This window comes from Pollicipes pollicipes, unplaced genomic scaffold, assembly GCF_011947565.3.
Source record: "Pollicipes pollicipes isolate AB1234 unplaced genomic scaffold, Ppol_2.1 Scaffold_4295;HRSCAF=5057_pilon_pilon_pilon, whole genome shotgun sequence".
NCBI classification, from domain to species: Eukaryota; Metazoa; Arthropoda; class Thecostraca; order Pollicipedomorpha; family Pollicipedidae; genus Pollicipes; species Pollicipes pollicipes.
In genome coordinates this window covers 37,159,956-37,178,955 of record NW_023596461.1, presented here as the reverse complement: position 1 = coordinate 37,178,955, position 19,000 = coordinate 37,159,956, and the positions used below count along the sequence as shown (strand labels likewise).

Here is a 19,000-nt window from a genome sequence, read left to right as displayed (position 1 = left end):
CTTCTACTGAAATTGCTGTTTGCAAACGATTGTATTTAACAGGGACTAATCCGATGGAGGAATGGCAAACACTGAGTTTTCAAATGATGAAGTGTCTGACAAACACAAACACACACGACCATGTGGAAGGCATGTGCTTTAACCCCACCAGATATTTCAGAGGGTCGGGTGACGGTGTCGGCAACCAATCCAATGTATACTTTCAACACCACTCGGATGCTCGTGCCGATAACACGGCACAACGCTGTAAATGCTAGGGTATTTTTTCAACGCATCGTGCAAAAACGCCTCACAAAGTTCTTAACTTTCTGAGCATGTCTCGCTGATCCCACTTGAAGCCATATGTCACGATAACACAACCGAAAAGCGGTGCTGAGTACCCGGGAAATGTCAGTATTGAAGAGTTAACCATTTCTGGCCATTCACACTCTTATCTTAGATCTAGATGCAGTAAGCATCTAGCTATGATTGGCTAAAAAACAGTGTTAACTGATTCAAAACAGCGTGGCTGTCCACTCAACCACGATTTGTTTAAGTGAAGAAGGCGATGTGCAGCTCACAGATCTGGGTATTCTACCAAGGCACAAACCATACCCACAGTAGCACTGGTCACGCTGCTCAGGCGTCCAGTCGTTATGCTTCCCAATACATTACTGCTGTTTACTCGATGCACCGCCAAAATGCAGTCGCCAAGCACGCTACAGATTAGCCAGTCACGCAGCAGCAGACTATTATCGCATCTGTCTAGCCGTGGCCAGACATTAAAAAGGTCTCCCCTCTATAGGGGCGCCCGTGTGCCGCCCCCCCCCCCCCCCCCCCACACACACACTGAGCACCCGTCCGCTTGCTTTGGTTGCCTACGTCTCGCCTGGGCCAGAAACTCGTGATACATTCCGGGAACTCTCAGGACATTCTAAGAACTCATGAGGCATACCAGGAACTTGTGGGACACTCCAAAAACTCATAGGACATTTTAGGAGCTTGTGGGGCATTCCAGGAGCTCATAGGACATTCCAGCAATTCGTGAAGCAATCTGGTAGCTTGTGGAACATTACGGGAACTCATGGGACATCCTAGAACATCGTGGAACATTACAGGTACTCATGAGACATTGCAGACACTCGTGGGACATTCCATGAGCCCGTGGGACCTTCTAGCAGCTTGTGGACACTCCAGAAACTCACGGAACATTTCGGGAACACGTTGCACATTTCAGGGCCTGATAATACGGCCGGCCTCACAGAAGCCGTGGCCAGGTTCCAGGATTTTTTAAAACATTATCCTTTTTCTCTACCTCGTCCAACTCGTCTCGCACAAACTTATAACAACAGAGTAATAAGTTAACGGCTTCGCAAGTTAACAGCTTAGCACAAATAAGCAAGAACCTTAACGCGCGTTCGGGTGGGGGAGGTCAAATTGACCCCCCAAAGGTTTTTCCAGAATGGTTCCGAACGGCGCGGCGTAACCGTGCGAAAGTTTGCATAGCTGTAGACAAATAAAAAGCGCATTGTTTGCCATTAAAACATTTATGAGTATCTTGTAAGGTCGCTGACCTATGGCAGGTCAAAGTCAGGCCATGGTTTCAGCAAAATAAATTTCTAGGAAATCTTTCAATCTGATACAACAACGGAGCGTTTGACGAAGCCATACATCTCTGAGATTCTTTCTTAGGCACCAAAAATATTGAATGAGCAAATTACGTTAACCTAAGGTCAGGTATGGAGGTCACACCAAGGTCAAAACCAACCTGAGTTATTACTATAGAGCTTGCTGTATGGAATAACTTCTGGTGCTCATTTTGAATTTATTAACAGCAGGAGCCGCATTCTATATACACGTTCCATTGGCTTTTTAGAGATCATAACAGGTCATTGACCTACGATAACCCGGGTCGACATTTTGTTTTAGGAACATACTGCCTAGCGTAATATTTGTCACTTATTCAAATGCAAAACTCAGAGCAGTCTTATATGATTTTCGTCACCATGACCTTCAAAATGTCAAACAAGATGACTGACCTCAAATGGGCTTGTGACCTTCGGCTTATAAACAGTTGCCCAGGTTCTGAGGACACTTTGGAGACCAACCTGTAATTTGACCTTGTTTGACCTTATTTAATCTGAAGGTCATGGCCTAGGAAGCTCAAATTTTGACCGAAGTGAGTTCACGTGCAGGTCAAGACACTCTGTAAATTTGGTATCTCTATCTTCTTAGCTCCCGGGATCTCAGGGGGTCAAACTGACCCCCCCCCCCCCCCGAGCGAAGGGTATGTAGCCGCCCACCCGGGCGCTTGTTAAGCATGACGCGATGACTAGTCGATTACAGGTCATACTATATGTCACCTGGCATCTGTGTGCCGATCATTTGCTGTTTTTTGGGCCGACTGTCGTGTTATGGACGCCTGGTGGTCAGGGGCTCTGCATGCGTTGGCTGGAACGTTACTGCCGCCTCAGTTGGCGCAGGCGACTCGGATGCAATTTCCCCACCGGCCGCTGCCTCTGCTGCTGCCCTGCCGGGTTCGTCCTGTCCCTTCGCCGCCCCAAGTTGTCCAAGTTATTATTGGTTCAGCTGTTGGCGCCACTGTTCCAGCCTTCGACTGAAACAGCGGCACCAACAGGCGCCAATGTCTGCTCCCCTTGTGGCAGCGGTTCTCCAGGCTGGGTCGGGGCCTCATCTCGCTGCTGCTGTCGACGTCTCCTGTTGTGTGACGTCCAGTAAAGTCTGCACACGCTACATATCCTGACACTGTTCGGCGAGAGCAGCCCCCTCCTCCCGTCGGCTCTTCCTTCCGCCCATTAGCCTGTCTTACTTCCTCATCCTTCTTATTGATCCCGTTCCTCTTGGGTGCATTAGCGTTGGGTGTCTCTGTTGACCACGGTTTTGTTGGGATACGTTATGTTAGGATTGAAGGCCGGTCTTTGCAACCTCAGAAGCGGTTCTCTTCACAGTCGCTTCTGTCTTCCAGCTGGCCCAAGTCCTGCTGATCAACAGCACGTGCTGCTCGTTCATTGAAGAAAATGCTTGTTTACAGTTAAGGGATACTACTCCGAGTGAATGATATCCCAGGATGGCACTGTCCTGGGGTTCGCGACCAGCACTGCCAAACTCCTGCCTTGCCGGTACGTCTTCAGCTGCAAGCCCATTTCTCTCCATTGCCGACAAAATGTCGCCGGTTGCTGCCTTCATAAGCCACTTAGATGGTGCCAGGTGCTTCTCTCGCTCAACTGCGTTGCTAGGAGTCTCATGGACTGCCTGCCAACATCTCGGCTCCGTTGCCAGTCCGCATGTTCACCGGAACTACATCAATATCCCGTTCACAAAGCCCCTTGTCAATGTCGCTTACCTTGTAGGGTACTCCCGGGTTTTCATCGGCTTTGTTGTCATTTTTTTGTTGCCAAACTGCGCCTTACAAGCCCAACTCCTTTCGCTTTTCCTGTCGCGCCTCGCTTCATGTCCTGTCATTTCCAACAGTCACGTCTCATGTGTCTTCGCTTCCGGAAATGGAAACAGGGCAACCGTCCTGGCGCACAAATACGTGCGCCGCCGCTGCCACCCCGCAGATCGTCATCACGTCCGTCCGGCGCCGGCCACGCACCTTGAAAGGTCCCAAGTCGGCCGTATTCTCAAGGGACAAGAGCGCCCCAGTAAGCCCCAAGAGCGTCCCCTAAAAGTCACCGCCCTTCCCGGTAACTCCCACAGCAGAGTTCATAAATGAAAGGTGCAGCTGATTGTTGAGAACCATAGGCGGTGAACTCATGGATTTCGGTGGCCATTCGTCACTTTCACGGATACGATAACTACGCATTCGAAAATGGAAAATGCTGTTCTAGACAGCACAGTTTCTCCGTTTTGCAGATATAGTTTTCAATGCGTCATAGTGAAGTTATGTCATGGTGTCTTGCAGAACATTGTTTAAGAGTCAATTGACGGCCGTTATGCATGAAAATCGTACTCACGAACGCCGGACATGAGCGATTTGACAATAAGTTCTTGGACTTGATCGCCGCACGGTCAGTGCCATGGCAGAATACAAATGGCATTACCATAGCGTCATGGATAACTAGGTGACCTTGAAAAAGTTTCCCTGAAATACTCCGCACATCTTCGTGGGCGTGTAGCTTAGAAACTAGAAGTGCTTGGGTCTTAAGAAGGGCAGAGCTGTGTACAGCACCGAATGATCTTCAAGATGGCTATTTCACCCCATACAAATGTAGAGCATTCTCTTTGGAAGAACGGAAGTACTAACGTGCTTTGTGAAAATTGCGGAGCAACTAAATACAACCACAGGTGGCGACATTAAATGAACTTCAATGACGGTTCTCGAACAAGTACGTCGGTGTCGCCAAAACATGGCCAGCTGGAGCACAACTCAGCCCATGATGCGCGGTGTGTGGAGAGATCGACGGTTTTGACACGGCGCCTGGGTGCGATGGAACCCGCTGATGGCTGCCATCAGCTGATATGAGGTCATATTTTGAGATTACGGCGGGCGATTAAGGCTCCCTCGGGCGTCCTGATGGACCATTCGTTGCGGCGAACGCTCACGGCCACAGCTGGCCAACTTGTGGAACAGTTTAACGTCGTTTTCGCGGACTTTTACGCTGCGCTCTATCTGCCGCTTTTCTTGCCCTTCTTTGTCGCAGCTCTCTTGTTTTGTTAGCGTAACTTTCCATTCCTTGGGACGATTATTTGCTTCCTACGTGTCAGCTTGCGCTTCTCTTGTGTAATTTTTCAACAACTCTAGCACCCACGCAAGCCTGCGGTATGACACCGCGCGGCGCTCTCTCGCCAAAATTTGGCAGAGCTTTTCTCTGTTCAGGTCGTTGACTCGTTCATCCTGCTCCGCTTCCCCATTTGCAGGCCACTAGACCCAACATGAGCTCCAGATTCATCGCCGCGGGGCCGTCGCTGTACCGGCGCGGCGAAACTCTGGACAAATCCCGGGCTCCATGTCCAGCACTCAAACCAACATCGCCACCTAAGGCTAGAAGCCATGGAGCCAGACCCCAGCGAGCTGCGGAGCTCGAGCAGCCAATCAGCGTGCGAGGGAAAGAATTAAGGCGCGACGAGCGCTACGGTTTCACAACCCCGACCAAAGCAGATTTCTGTAGGACGCTGAAACCTTAATGGCGGTCGATGGTTCGCGAACCATGTGGATTAAACTTTGAAACTAGGATTGGACCGCTTGCTGTCGGCTCAGTGTGCTGAAAGGCTGACGAATAGTCCGGGCAAATGTGCTGAAGGAAAAGAGGGCAGTGTGAGCACGGAAAACGAAATGAAAGACCGCGAATCATCCTCTTCTGCTCGCAGTTATGGTCACGCCACGAAACTTCTAAACGGGATCTTTTCGTGCAGGCTTGTATTTTTTAGTCGTAAGATTCATACGTTGGCGCTCACGTCATGACTTAGAAGGATAGGATTATGTTGTTTGCATATATATATATATATATATATATATATATATATATATATATATATATATATATATATATATATATATATATATATTGCCCATCTGATAAGCACGAGACGCTTGAACCCGACACCAGGGAGGCTATTTCTGACAGCATTGCACACTGTTGCAAGGGACGGGACATGATGCAGAATTTACACAAGGGTAGGTAGGCTGCACATGGGTAACGTGATTCCCTTGTCCTTTTGGGCGTAATAAAAATGAAGTCATGCTAAATGTTGTGCAAGAAGTCAGCAGAAACATTAGGAAGTAAGTTATCAAAGCATTCCCTTACCATACGTTAAAACTTTTATATAAAAAAGAACTTCACCTAGTACACAGCAAGCTATTCAAAGTATTGTATAATACAAACTTAAAACAGCAAATGAAAGTTAATAAAATATAGTATCCTGCGTGATTATAGCATGATCATAATGCGCGCGATCTAACGCGTATCAGTATCTATATTGTGGTTGAGCAGACGGACCTCAAGGGACGACAGGCTTATGGCCCCAATATTCCGTTGAAGAAGTGCTGGCGGATAACAAAGATAAATTACTATAATCATTATTAGTGCGTGCTATGGTGTATGCATACCAAATTTCCTTAAACTCATGAACTGTATTTTGGGACATTTCACACTCGCATCCTCACTCATAACGATGGCAATGTAACATCTCAAGACAAGACAGCTGGACCGCGTTTCCAGCCTAGGCCATTTTTGTGGAACCCGTCGACTGAAGGAGTTTACGGAGGATCGTGCCACTCACCTTAATGGCGGGAGACGGCGGGCGGGCTTTTTCAGCCGACGAAATGAGCGAATTTGCATTGACTTGTGATTCCATTGATTCCGACAAAAACAATGGTGAAAACGCGGAAGACGTTGAGTGGATACTGATCGCAAGTCCACATCACAACGGCTGCATGATTTTAAATGCCAAATATACGTCAGTGTTGTGTGGGAAAGTTTGCATCCCACGAACACGTTTCTAACGCGTCAAATGATAATTTCTTGTCATTTTCACCAAACCCACAGATTAAGCACCGTCTAACTAACAAGATAACTAGCACATGATACATAAACGTTTGTCATGCAGATGGCTTTAAGTTAGCATCTCCTTTGGCTGTGAAGGTACGACGCTCATGTTTAAGATAATACACCGGTCGATCGACGGTCTAGTCGCCGCTTTGTCTGATACTGACCACTTATGCATTTTTGGCCATATTCCAAGATCACAAGAAAAACGCCTGGTGACACTGTTACGAGTAATACTACAAATAATCGCAACATGAACTTCACTTGATCACGCTGCTTGCTACTGACAACTTCAAGGCTTTGCAATCGACGTCTGCTAGTGAGACTGTTCGGAGCGTAACTGTGGACGAGCGACTGGTGTTGAGAACTTCACGGATTTACAATCAGCGTCTGCCAGTGAGCCTGTCCAGAGCGTGACTGCCGGTGTCGGGACGTGTGGCATCGGATCGCACTGGGCCGGGCTGGGCCGCTGAAGCCACACTTATTCAGGTTAGTTAGTGTAAGAAACGCTCGACCCGCGGCTTCGCTCGAAAAAAGATGGGAATTTTCTTTTTGTGAGCACGGGTGTCAAGGGCTTCTTCGGTCATTTTCCAATCTTGTGATGCATTTTGTGAGAAGCTCAAATAGTCATGCATTGAACCGCTTGAAAGTGACATTCATTCTCGCACATCTCCCATGTCTTCACACTGATTGTTCAGCTGGCTGGAGGACGCACCGCTGGAGTTTCTTGATGACCAACACTCCGAGCGGGTTTTCTTCTTCTGCCCAGTGGCCTAGTGCCCTTTTCTGCGGAATATATTTTCAGACGGTCTGATCCGTTTGATTTGTTCACGCAGTTAAACGGATAATCTTGCCACCTAATATATAAAAACGCTCGCGCACTTTTAAACAGAGTGTGCTGGGCTTACCTTCATGAATGTGATAGAAATCGTCATGGTTGCACGCGAACTGTCGTCATCGCAGCTGTCACAGCATGTCAATTATATGACTTTTGGCATCACTTTGCTGCAGGACATTATTAAAGCCGTTCACTGGCTGCGAGTATGTAAAGGAACCTGTGACCACGTGTGTGATGCATTTGTCATAGAGCGACCAGACCTCCATGCCTCAACTCGTGTAGAAAATTCCGCAGAAAAGGGCACTAGGCCACTGGGCAGAAGAAGAAAAACCGCTCGGAGTGTTGGTCATCAAGAAACTCCAGCGGTGCGTCCTCCAGCCAGCTGAACAATCAGTGTGAAGACATGGGAGATGTGCGAGAATGAATGTCAGTAATAATATATAATATGTGTAACATAATAATATAATAATATATAACATAATAATGTACGTATAATAATAATACAAAAGTCAGACGGAGCATCGCTGTGAGATGAACAACCGGATTTGCACGTATAGTTATAATCACTTATCATAGATAAAAAAGCTATTCATAGCCACGTTTGTTAGAATATACGTCATTGCACGGTTACAGTAAGCGCAGCAGTTTTTAATTCTTAGATTTGGGCAAAGGCAAGCATTTGAAGCTCCGGCTTTTATGTCACATTCTCCCAACCGGCGGGAAAATTGTCCTCCAGACGTGGAAATATTTTCCCTTTCAAGAACGTCTCGAAGCTGCCCTGACTTTTGGGACAGCTGTGCACCAATGCAGTTACAGACCATTCCGCAGGTGGTTCGAAGTATGTGCGAAGCGTTTTCCTAAGGCTACAGACGCTGAATGACCAATCGGAAATAGAAGCTCTGGTGAACCTGTGGGTAATACACCTTCACACTGGCCTCTTAAATTGCAAAAACTAGTGCAATGTGATTCAAAATAGCAAAACCACAGTTTAGGCTGACCATTGGTCGAACGTTCGCAGATGCTGACTTTCCAACACTGTTTACATCTTCCAGCATAAAACTGCCAATATCCTGAGGATCTCATGAGAACATGGATCAATGGAAATTGTGGGGAGAATATCCGATTTAAATGTTTTCACTAGAATACAGTGCAATAGATGCACGCGACTCGAGATCACTGTCAATACCAAAATAAATTTAATCTTCGCCGGCTGGATAAGTGCAACCTTGCAATTAGACATGTTTGGAATGCGTGGTGTAATACTGAGTCTAAAATCGTGAAGTCAGTCGAGATTCATAACTAAGAATATTTATTTTCTGAGCTATAAATAGGATCAAAACTGAGCATTACAAACATAATTTGGCACTAAACGCGGTTTGGCATATTGTGTCAATCTCGACATCACATAAGCAATTCTCCAACTCAGGTCGTGGTCGCCAAATCGAATATACAGCACTGTTTTGCGCATTTCAGTACTATATCGCTTTCAGATATCACACAACTGCCATGACATGTTTAATATTGCCGCCCATCGGCTCATGAACAGTGTCTCGGCCCACAACGCGGCTCGGTGGGTGTCTTGTACCGCGACAGCAGATTTCAGCCCCTTCCTGGCGGTCAGGCGAAAATAGCAGCCTAGCCAAGCTGCTGCCAACGACAAACTTCAGACTCTGGTCGAGAGTCACCGACCAGTCTGTAACCTGCGATTAATCACCGGTCACCAGCTTAGAGTGCGGCCCAGTCACCGGTCAGAGGCTAGCCAGCGCCCGGCCAGCCACTTCTCTTGCCATGCGCCGCTTCGCCGAACCCTCCACCCTTTGCCCCGGGGCTCCCGGCGCCTCCGGCAGCCATCGCAGCTACCTCGCCTCCCACTTACGGTGCGCCGGCGCGTAGATGTTGAGGTAGAGGCAGTCCTCACTCTGGTTGGCGAGCTGGCCGCGGAGTCTCAGCACACGCTCGAAAACGGCGCGTGGCATGCTCCGCAGCGCGTCGGCCTCTTCCAGCGGCGGCAGCTGCTGAGGGCAAACGCGGCCCGGCTGCATCGCGCTGCGCACGCCCCGCCAGGGCGACGGCGTGCGCGTCGGCGAGAACCGGTTCGAGCCGACCGGCGGCGTGGCGTACGGCACGCCCAGGAACACATTGACGGGGCGCAGCGCGTGACCGGCGGCCACCTGGTGACGCTGGAACGACCGCAGGTAGCCCTGCAGCTGGCCGTACTCGGTGGTGACCAGCTGGCCGGGCAAGCCGCCGCCGGCGCAGGCCAGCAGCGCCAGCAGCGCGGCCAGGCGGGGCCGCATCGTCGCGCGCGACGGGCGCACTCACATGGCAGCCGGCGCACTCGCTCCGAGGCGGCACCGGCCGACGACTGGCCGCCGCCGCTGCCGACGGCTGCGCCGCGCCGCCCCGACCCCAATGACGTCACACGCGGGCCCGAGTGACGTCGTGCGCCAGTTCGACCGGAGTGATGCCACTTGCCGTCCTGGAGGATCGTCACTTCTAACCGGTCTGCAACTTGTCCAGTCGACCTGGGTCGTCAACGGGCAGCGAGTGGGTGTCGTCCCGGTGCATGGGTGACGTAATAGTGCAGTCCCGACAGTGATGTCAGGCAGAGACCGTGCCAGTAGTGAGCACGGCTTGCTGCTGGATGTCTAGCTGGGTGTTACTCTGACACCCCATAATCCGTCTTAATAGTCATGATGACGTCCACGATGGACGTGGTGACGTCCGCGATAGCCGTGATGACGTCCGCGATGGACGCGATCACGCGCAACGGACGCTGGGCGATGACGCACGTCATTACTGACGTCTGACGCCCATAACTGGCGCGCAGCGCGCTAGTGACGATCGCGCCGTTTGCAATAACTGGCAAACGCGAAGGTCGTCATGCCGGCTTTTATTTGGCATGTAGGCCATCTGCCCGAGAAATCGATGCTATCCCTAGACTGCTAGCACACAAACTGACTTCTTAGAAGTCGTAAATCTTTGGCTCGTCTGCGCACGGCAGAAAAACGCGTAGCGGCTCCACGCCAATACCAACGAGTTCCGGCATGAAAATCTTCAGAGGCGTTGTTACGGAAGCGGTCATCAGTCGTTGTCGACGCTGTTGCCACGGTTGGACTGTGGTGTTTGCTGGAAACATAGCAAATCTGTCAGCAAAAGCAGTTAGTGGCTTTAACCCACCGCCAGCGACCTTGTTGCTCGTTTTTCGTCCATTTTTTCGTGTTTACATTCAAACCAGTTCATATTTCCTTCATGTAACGTGTTTGCGAACTTTTGAGCACGGCACATGGCACAAACAAAAATGGTATATTATTCGACAGCTGATTTCATTGACTTTTCGGTTCCATGGCAGCGTTGTGCCAATGTCTTTTGGAAAAGGTATAGCATCAAGTTGCTCTGAACTTCAACTGCCCGATGGCGTTTGCCACTTCCGCCCCAATGTTGGCGTTATCACGCCCAAGTGATGCCTTGGCTGGGCCACTCGTGGCAACCTGCTCGAGGATGGAATAAAACTTGTCTTGCGTGAACACGACACATGACCTGTAAATACAAACGCTTTCAGTGATTGCTTGATCAACATTTCAAGACGACCTCGGATGGTGTGAGGATGGGTTGGATGGCCTTAACTGACCTGCTATGACCCACAGCCAGCAACACATGCGTTCATTTCTCAATAAGGTTAAACCATATTGCACCATACAAAAAGATAAAGGAAGTCTGAGAAGCAACTGCTTTATGACTGCTAACATCGAACCAACCTAGAAGGACCGAACGTTTCAAATAAACCACTACCACCCCGTAACACATGTCCAGACCTGTGCGCCAGCAAATTCCCTATGAAAGCATACATGAATGCCAAAGAGGCGCGTAAGCCCAGAAAATGCTGTGACAATGTTGGCTTACTGGATCAAAGGCACTGAAAGATTTATCCCCTAGCAGCTAAAGCAGGATGAACATTGCACTGCTATATTCAGTCTTTGTAAGTGAGACGCATATCATGTTTAACTTGAGACTGACATTGGGGGGCTTCCATGCAGGACCTCGAGGTAATATTCTGCCGGCCTTGCGGGACAGGTCACGGTATTGATGTGCTGAAGCACGGAGGCTGCCATGCAGTATAAAATAAAAATGGCATTAAATCCATATAATCCATACCCACATTTCATGTAAATCATCACACACAATTGACCTGTGACGGCATGCTAAATTCTGTCATGCGTTGCCGACCATTGGTTACCTCTTATGCGCTGAATGGAGCCCTCAGATAGCATGGAAATATCACATGCTGGTTCATGGCGGAGATAGTGAGACATATCAACGGCCTACATGGCGGTCAATCTTGGGGACACAATGGCCTGCAGGAACATGAACAGACACAAGATGTGTCGTAACCAATAGTACCGTGGACATTTAATAAAGACTTTGTCAACGAAGGAGCACAAACATTTTTACTGCTGAATAAGGAACAAATATTGCAAAGTACTGACTGATAGCAATCATTCGTGTACGATCTCAGGGGAAGAAATAGCAGCCTATATTTCCCGAAGTAAGAAACCAGATACCTATAGAATAAGATTAAATGCAGAAAGAAGACCATATATAGCATTTTTACACAATTAACTTCCTAAAATATGCACAAAGGTGGAACACCCTTCAAGCTTAAAGCCAGCACTGTATGAATATCGACGAAGCATAATACCTTCCGAGTCGTAGATCTACAGATAGCACAAACATTTCATTTGCGCCCACTGTCCCGATAGGAATATTCCTTTGATTTGTGTGTGGCTGCGAGGTCACCATGGTGATAGAACAAGTATTAATTGTGCAAATGGTGCTCGAGCCGTCCAGGCGGTGGGCCCAGCCGTCACCAGTTAGGTGGCACGAGCAGAGCCCCAAGAAAATTGGGTTGTTTTTCATCAGCCAATAATCACTACTTGCAGCTTTCCGCATAAAAGTCTGAACGGCGGAGTACTCCCAAAAGAAACGTTTGTATCAAATTTCGCCAGCTGACGGCGACCAAAGGTGCATACTGATATTTATGTACATCTTATGTACTGGTTAGGTGGCATGCAGCGTCATTTGCACTGCTGTTGGTTGTAGCCTCGACATCCAAATTACAACAAAAGTAACCCGTTGAGTTGTTTTTAGCTAGTAATGTCACAACCCTAAAGTGGAATGTAATGGGAAACGTTTAAATGATTTACTTGTAGGGCGCATGGGGTTCATTTTGCCGCACTTCACCCTGAGTGAGCGTGTTGTGTCTTATGAGGTTTTCACGACGCAAAAATTGACCTAGACCGCAAGCTTTCATTTGAGCCCTCGTCCGCGTACGATGCCACCATGCATGCTGACATCTGGAGTGCGGGTTGGAGGTGGGGAGGGAATAATCCGGCCCGCGCAAGCATTTCAAAAGAAACTCATCGCATCGAAACATGGCAAATAGAATGAGCCTGCCAAAGTAAACCTGCGCGTCCGTTTTTTTAGAGCAACCAATCAAAATTAAGAAAACTGTCTTTCTGCTCTATCCACCCGCACCGTGTGCAATATCGCTACTTCAGTGTACGTTTCTGGTAACGCCATTAATAAAAAAACTGGAATAATTAGACATGGCATAATGAAAATGGAAATCGGTGGTGAGAAAACTGTCTTTTCTGTCACCGACGACATTTGGAACCGCCTAAGTCATCACCTGTAGCCAAATATTTTAGAAACAGCTACATTACAACTCTGAATGCAACTAATCACAAAAGGCATAGCCACCTAACATTTTCGTATCGGGAATTCATTTGCACTGAAGTATCATTTACTGCCCATTAAACACTGAGTGATAAATAATACTACTCACAGAATCATCAGAAAAAGGCTTACTTAAAGGGAATGTTCCACTTTTACATGGGTTTTGAACTGAAATAGCCGTCTTGAGCACCTTTTGATGCAGTTTACTGTCATGCCCTTTCAAGACCCAAAACGCTCTGGTTCCTGAGTTATACGCCCGCAAAAGAAGGGAAAGGTTTATTGGGAGACTATTTGAAAGTCACCTTGGCATTGATGACATCAGAGAAGCGCCATACAATCGCCGTCATATTTCAGGCCGCTCTTTGCTCATGATCAATAACAGTATTGTCGCTGATACATTCGCAAAAGCGATGGTGCAGCACATATGATACAATCTGCGGAAGGTGATTGGCTGTTGGTAAGATTTCGCTGCTAAATGCTTGTCGCGAACGTAAGCGTGAGCACCTTCGGATTGTGCAGCACTCGTCGCCAACCGGGCATTTGCCCCTATTTCTGGGCCATAAGCCAGTGGTATAAAAAAGAACGCCACTGTCTGCGGTAGGAAAGTATGGCACCGAAAAAAGAACGGCACTTTCCAATGTTAAAAAAGACGCGATGGCAAAGCTGTCTTTTGGCGTTGTTTCTTCCTCTACTGATTTAACTTTTACAGACAGCCCGGCTGGCGCATGATACACCGGAGCAAAGAGCCTTGCACGGGTTTTTGGGTATAGCAATACATTATAAAATAAGGGGAATATCACAGTAATTTTGGAGATATATTTTACTAAATATCTAACACATATTGTACGACAAACTTAGGTTATGAACAAAAAAGTTGTGCCATACAAGCAAAACACTTTGAGTCGCATTACCGTGAACCCCCGTTGAGACTTTGTCTTGGAGGAAACTTACGGTGAAAGGCGGTGTTATAACCGAGAAACTGGGCGGAAATTTGAGAAAACCTGCAAGTTGATAGCCCCGCGGGCTGCGCAAGTGTGAGATGAAACTTTTTTGACATGTGTGAATCAGGCGTCTGAAATGGGTGTGCCCACTGGTGGTGCTTGCCAGTGGCTTGTAGTGATCTTGATGTGATTGCGACTGTGTGTGCGTGGTTTGTACTTCTGAGAAAGAACATTGTTTTGGTAATCTTTAAGTGTAGTGACTTCCAATAAAGTGTGATATATCGATACCTGCCTCTATCTATGTGTATGCGTTTGAGCATTACGAGGTAGTGATGTCAGCAAACTGAAAGAAACACGAGCATTTTTTGTTGCAGGGTTGTACAAAGGCAATTTGGTACTTCATTATGATCTTGCCAAAATTTTGAACCTATTGAGGTATTACAGCATGTCATTAACCTAGTGAGGTAGAACTGCTTTTGAACCAGGGTGGGAGTGACAAACTTCCATCGCAAAAAGGCCGTACGGAGTGAAAAATTAAAGCCACAAAACGTGAAACTTATGGGCCAGTGAGACATTCTTACGGGAAGAACGGCATACGTTTCAAGTTGGCATGGCTGTAATATCATAAGCCTGATAACATTGTTTTGTTTTTTAACGTCTTAGGTCATTTTAGTGGAACAAAATAGAGTAAAGCACAGTTATTTCATAACAGTGCGATGCACATCAAAACCTATGAAACACCAGTGTTTTGATGCTGCACTTTGCACTTGTGCAAAGTGGGCTGATGCACCCTTCCACAGGATTTTTAACACAAAAGAAAGCAATGAAAGTCAAAAACAAAGCAACAGAAAATTCAACAAACTTAAATCATTCAAACAAAAAAAACTTGGACTTCTGCACATCAGCCTAGCACCAAGTCAAACACAACAGACATAACTCTGGCTTCTGTTAAGATGGTGTCAGGAAATACAAACGTTATGCAACTGTTTCTTACAAAATAGCAATGCTTATTTCCATGAAAGTGACCTAACTAAGCCTAACCTAAGGAGGTCTTAGCTCATGTCACCCTGTCTAACCTGTTTGTATCACAGCAGCATTTGTGAGTCACTGATTCTTGCACAATTCCTACAGCCACTTGCCAAGCAATTAACCAACTTAACCTAGCTTAGAGCAGCCCATATTTTGCACATCGTGTCAACTCACCACACCTATTTGTTGACAGCAACACTTGTGATAAAACCATGGTAAAGCTCACTTTTGGCTGGTTTCAACTTGCGTTTTTGTTCAGTTGATTTGTGTCAGCTTGTTGACATCAGACAAAGTTCACAACACACAAATAAAAACCCTCAAATTACTTTGAACAAATTGTTCTGGTTGTCATGGTTAACCTATGTCAAGGACAAGTGGGTATGCTACACAAAACAATCTCCTTTCGCCAAAAGTGACGTAACTTTTGGATGGTCACACCAGTGTTTCCGCTGTTGGCTTTACATTGGATATGGCATGATCTGGAGTTTTGCTACATACTGATATCTACCTCATAACAATTTCACTGTCAAACACTTCTGTATTAGCTGCGTCAGGTCTGTGCCAAAGCCATGGACGGCAAGACAATGTAACGTGGTGAGGTATCAAAACTCAAATGGCTTAGAATTATCATTATCAAGCACAGCCATTGAACAAAAAATAACTAACTTAGGCTTTAACAGGGCACAAATGACCCTAAAAATCCGTTCTGCGCTTCAAATTGTCTCCTTCAGTCCTTGTGAATTGTTCCGGCTTGAGTGCATAGCAAACATGTTTGGGCGGCTGGCAAATTAATATCAATTTATGTATGGAATATGTGCAGGTTTGCGTTTGGAGCATTTTGCAGAGAAACGGACCAACATTTAAAGCCATAGATGTTATCTTTAAAGATGACTGAAATGGAAGAAAAAAATAAGGTTTATCACGCTCGTATGATACCAAGAAAAAAAGTAACGAAACAAATAAAAAACTGATACTTTTTGCGTAAAATTTTGTATTCAGCTGATGTACTACTGACAAAAAATCTGTGAAAATAGGCGCTCCAACGGTGACATTCAGCTTTTAAATCTAATTTAGAAGAAATTTCATGATTTTTTCACCACTGCGTTTCGGAAGTGGTGCAATACAGTGGTCAAGTTTCTTCGGTTTTTTCAGATTTTATCCGAACCCTTTGAAAAGATGGATTTCTGAGATCAGACCTCACGCCAAGCAGTGCTTGTTGTGTTAGCCCTGACCCCTACCGCCCGATCGCGCAATTTCATGTCAACGACATAACTTGGTGGCGAAAGTTTAACGTGCCGCAATGCTCGACACGGTCCGTCCTGCAATCTGACGCCAACTGACCTTCAGTGCGACCGCTGCCACTGACCGCAGGCCATACCTATCAAGGGCAAATAACGAACGCCCTAAAGCGACTCGAGCCCACCCCGCCACGGGTGGGTGGATCGGAAAGGAGCCACTCTAACTGAGCCACCGGGAGGGACAAAGAAGCCTGGGATAACAGCTTAGAGTTTGTGAATGACTGGTAACAACTGACTTAACACTGCCAAATGACTATCGCCAACGATAATTTCGTTGCACCACAATAGGTACATCAGGGTGTTAACCAGTGATTGCGTACAACATCCTGAGCAAGAAAAGCATTCTTGGTAGCTCAACCTTTCCATCTTTAACATAGCGATAGCAAAGCTTTGGCAATTAACTCACAGGAATGTTACAGATTTATTATAAATTTTTGCACGTGACTGCATTTGCAGCTAAAAATGATAAAGAACGTAACGTCTGTGCACATCACAAGATATCAATGTGAGGACTACGGCACAGTAGGCAAGGATAGATCGACAAAACAGTATTGACATTCTCAGCAGTCCTTGGCAGGTTTCGGTAAGAAATTTATGATGCATATGACAGCTTTCACAGCAAATCGTGCTGTTATATTAATAATCAGTCACAAAACCTGGGGATCGCTAGGTTGCACACGTCAAGCAGTACAGCGAAGCTTATCATACGACCAGTACGAAACCAAAACAAAACAAAAAAACAAAAAGCAGGATATTCACTAACCCGCCACCCGGCACAGCCCTCGTCACGAGAATGGCCGGTTGGCGTAAGCTTTCGTATGTTTCGAGGTTTTCTTTGGATTTGGCTGTCAGCTGCTGCCACGCATTACTGTCGTCACGAAACTATTCCATGACGCCATCAAACGATGTCGTAATGGGATGCATTGTTATCAACTTTGAAATTTTGCTACTAACGGGCCTTTTTTAACTTTTAAGCTTACCAGTAGTTACAAGTAAGCTTTTCCCATCATATCTGATGCTTACCTCATTGTCTTCAGACGTGAAACATTTTCTTTAACACGCGTCCGGGTGGCCCGGTTGGATACCCTTCGTTCGGTGAGGTAGTCAATTTGACCCCCCAGAGATCTCAGTAACTAATAGGTCTAGAAACATCAAATTCACAGGGTGTTTTAGTCTGCACGTCACCTCATTTAGGCCAAGATTTGAGCCTCCTGGGTCATGACCTTGGGTCATACTAGGGCAAACAGGATTAAACTCCAACTTGGTCTCTGAAGTGTCCTCAGAACCTACATACCTGTTCTAAGCAAAACGTCCCATTCCCAATCGAAGTCAGTGACCTTGCTTGACCTTTTGAAGATCATGATTACTCAAATATTAGACGACTGCTTTGAGTATTGCATTAGAATCGGCGACAAAAGTTAAAGGGAATGTTCCAAAGTTGAAGATTTTGAAGCATGCACCAGAAATGATGATAAAAGCTTACTTGTAACTACTGGCAAGATTTCGAGCTTTCAAAACGACCCCAAGTAGCAATATTTGAATTTTTAAAAAATCCACCTTATCATGTCATTGCTTGATGACGCATTAAATGGTTTCGTAACGACAGCAATACCTGGTAGCATTTGGCAGCCAGACCTAAAGAATACCTCGAAACACACGAAAGCTGACGCCATCCGGTCACTCTCTTCGCAGGGGCTGTGTCGGGCGGCGGATTAGTGGGTGGTTTGTTTGAGGACTTTTTGTTTTGGTGCTGGCCGCAAGAAAAGCTTTAGTCGACTGTTTGACGCACGCGACGTAGCAAACGCCAGCTTTTATGGCATTAGTAATTATTATATATAGCTTATATGGCATATTATTAAAATCAAAGCACGATATGCTGCGCTGTTGCTGTTGCTGCTGTGCTGTTTATGATGATTTTGTCAATACTGTATTGTCGACTCACCCTTGCCTGCAGTGCTGTAGTCCTGACATTGGTATCATGTGATGTGTACAGTGATTACTTCTTTATTGTTTGTAACTGGAAATGCGGTGCCCTGCGAAATTTAACAAAGCTGTAACGTTGCTATGAATTGATTGCCAAAGCATTGCTATTGCTTCATCATCATCTTCCGCCAATTGTACCATTGGTGCCGCATCATCGCTGTTGCGAATGAATCAGCTGACATACAGTTTTAGCCATAAGCTGGAAACAGCCTGTAATATGACTGCGATCGCGTGACGTTTCTTTGAGGTCATTAATGCCAAGGCGACTTTTAAAATAGGCTCTCATTAAACCTTTTCGCACATTTGCGGTTGTGTAACTCAGAAACCAGAGCGTTCTGGGTCTAAACATGGACATGCCCCTGAAATGCATCAAAAGGTCATCAAGATGGCTCTTTCAGGTCAAAACGACATACAAATGTGGAACATTCTCTTCAAGCTATGCAGAATGTTCGTAAAAGCGAAATGCGGGCCTGGATCATTTCACGTCAGTGGTCTATTCTGATATATAAAAGTCTATGGAGATGTCTTATCCAATTCCTGTTATCAATAAACTCGAAATGAGGACAAAAAACTGACCCACACAAAAAGCCCTAGAGTAATAAACGAGGTTGGTCTTGATCTTAGTCGAACCTTTATATCTGGCTCCAGGTCAATGGAAATCGGTCATTCAATTGTTGTGTTACCTGA

At 46.5% G+C, this 19,000-nt stretch overlaps 1 protein-coding gene across 1 annotated transcript in view; it reads right to left on the bottom strand.

The window, feature by feature from the left end:
• Nucleotides 1–10,123, bottom strand: part of LOC119097496 (neuroligin-4, Y-linked) — a 127,480-nt gene extending 117,357 nt beyond the window's left edge. The window contains exons 1-2 of the mRNA XM_037220526.1: nucleotides 9,998–10,123; nucleotides 9,203–9,557 (exon numbers count right to left, since the gene is read on the bottom strand). Of these exons, the coding sequence (XP_037076421.1) occupies nucleotides 9,203–9,557; nucleotides 9,998–10,123 (481 nt within the window). The remainder of the gene's footprint in view (nucleotides 1–9,202; nucleotides 9,558–9,997) is intronic.
• Between the last annotated feature and the right edge of the window lie 8,877 nt (nucleotides 10,124–19,000).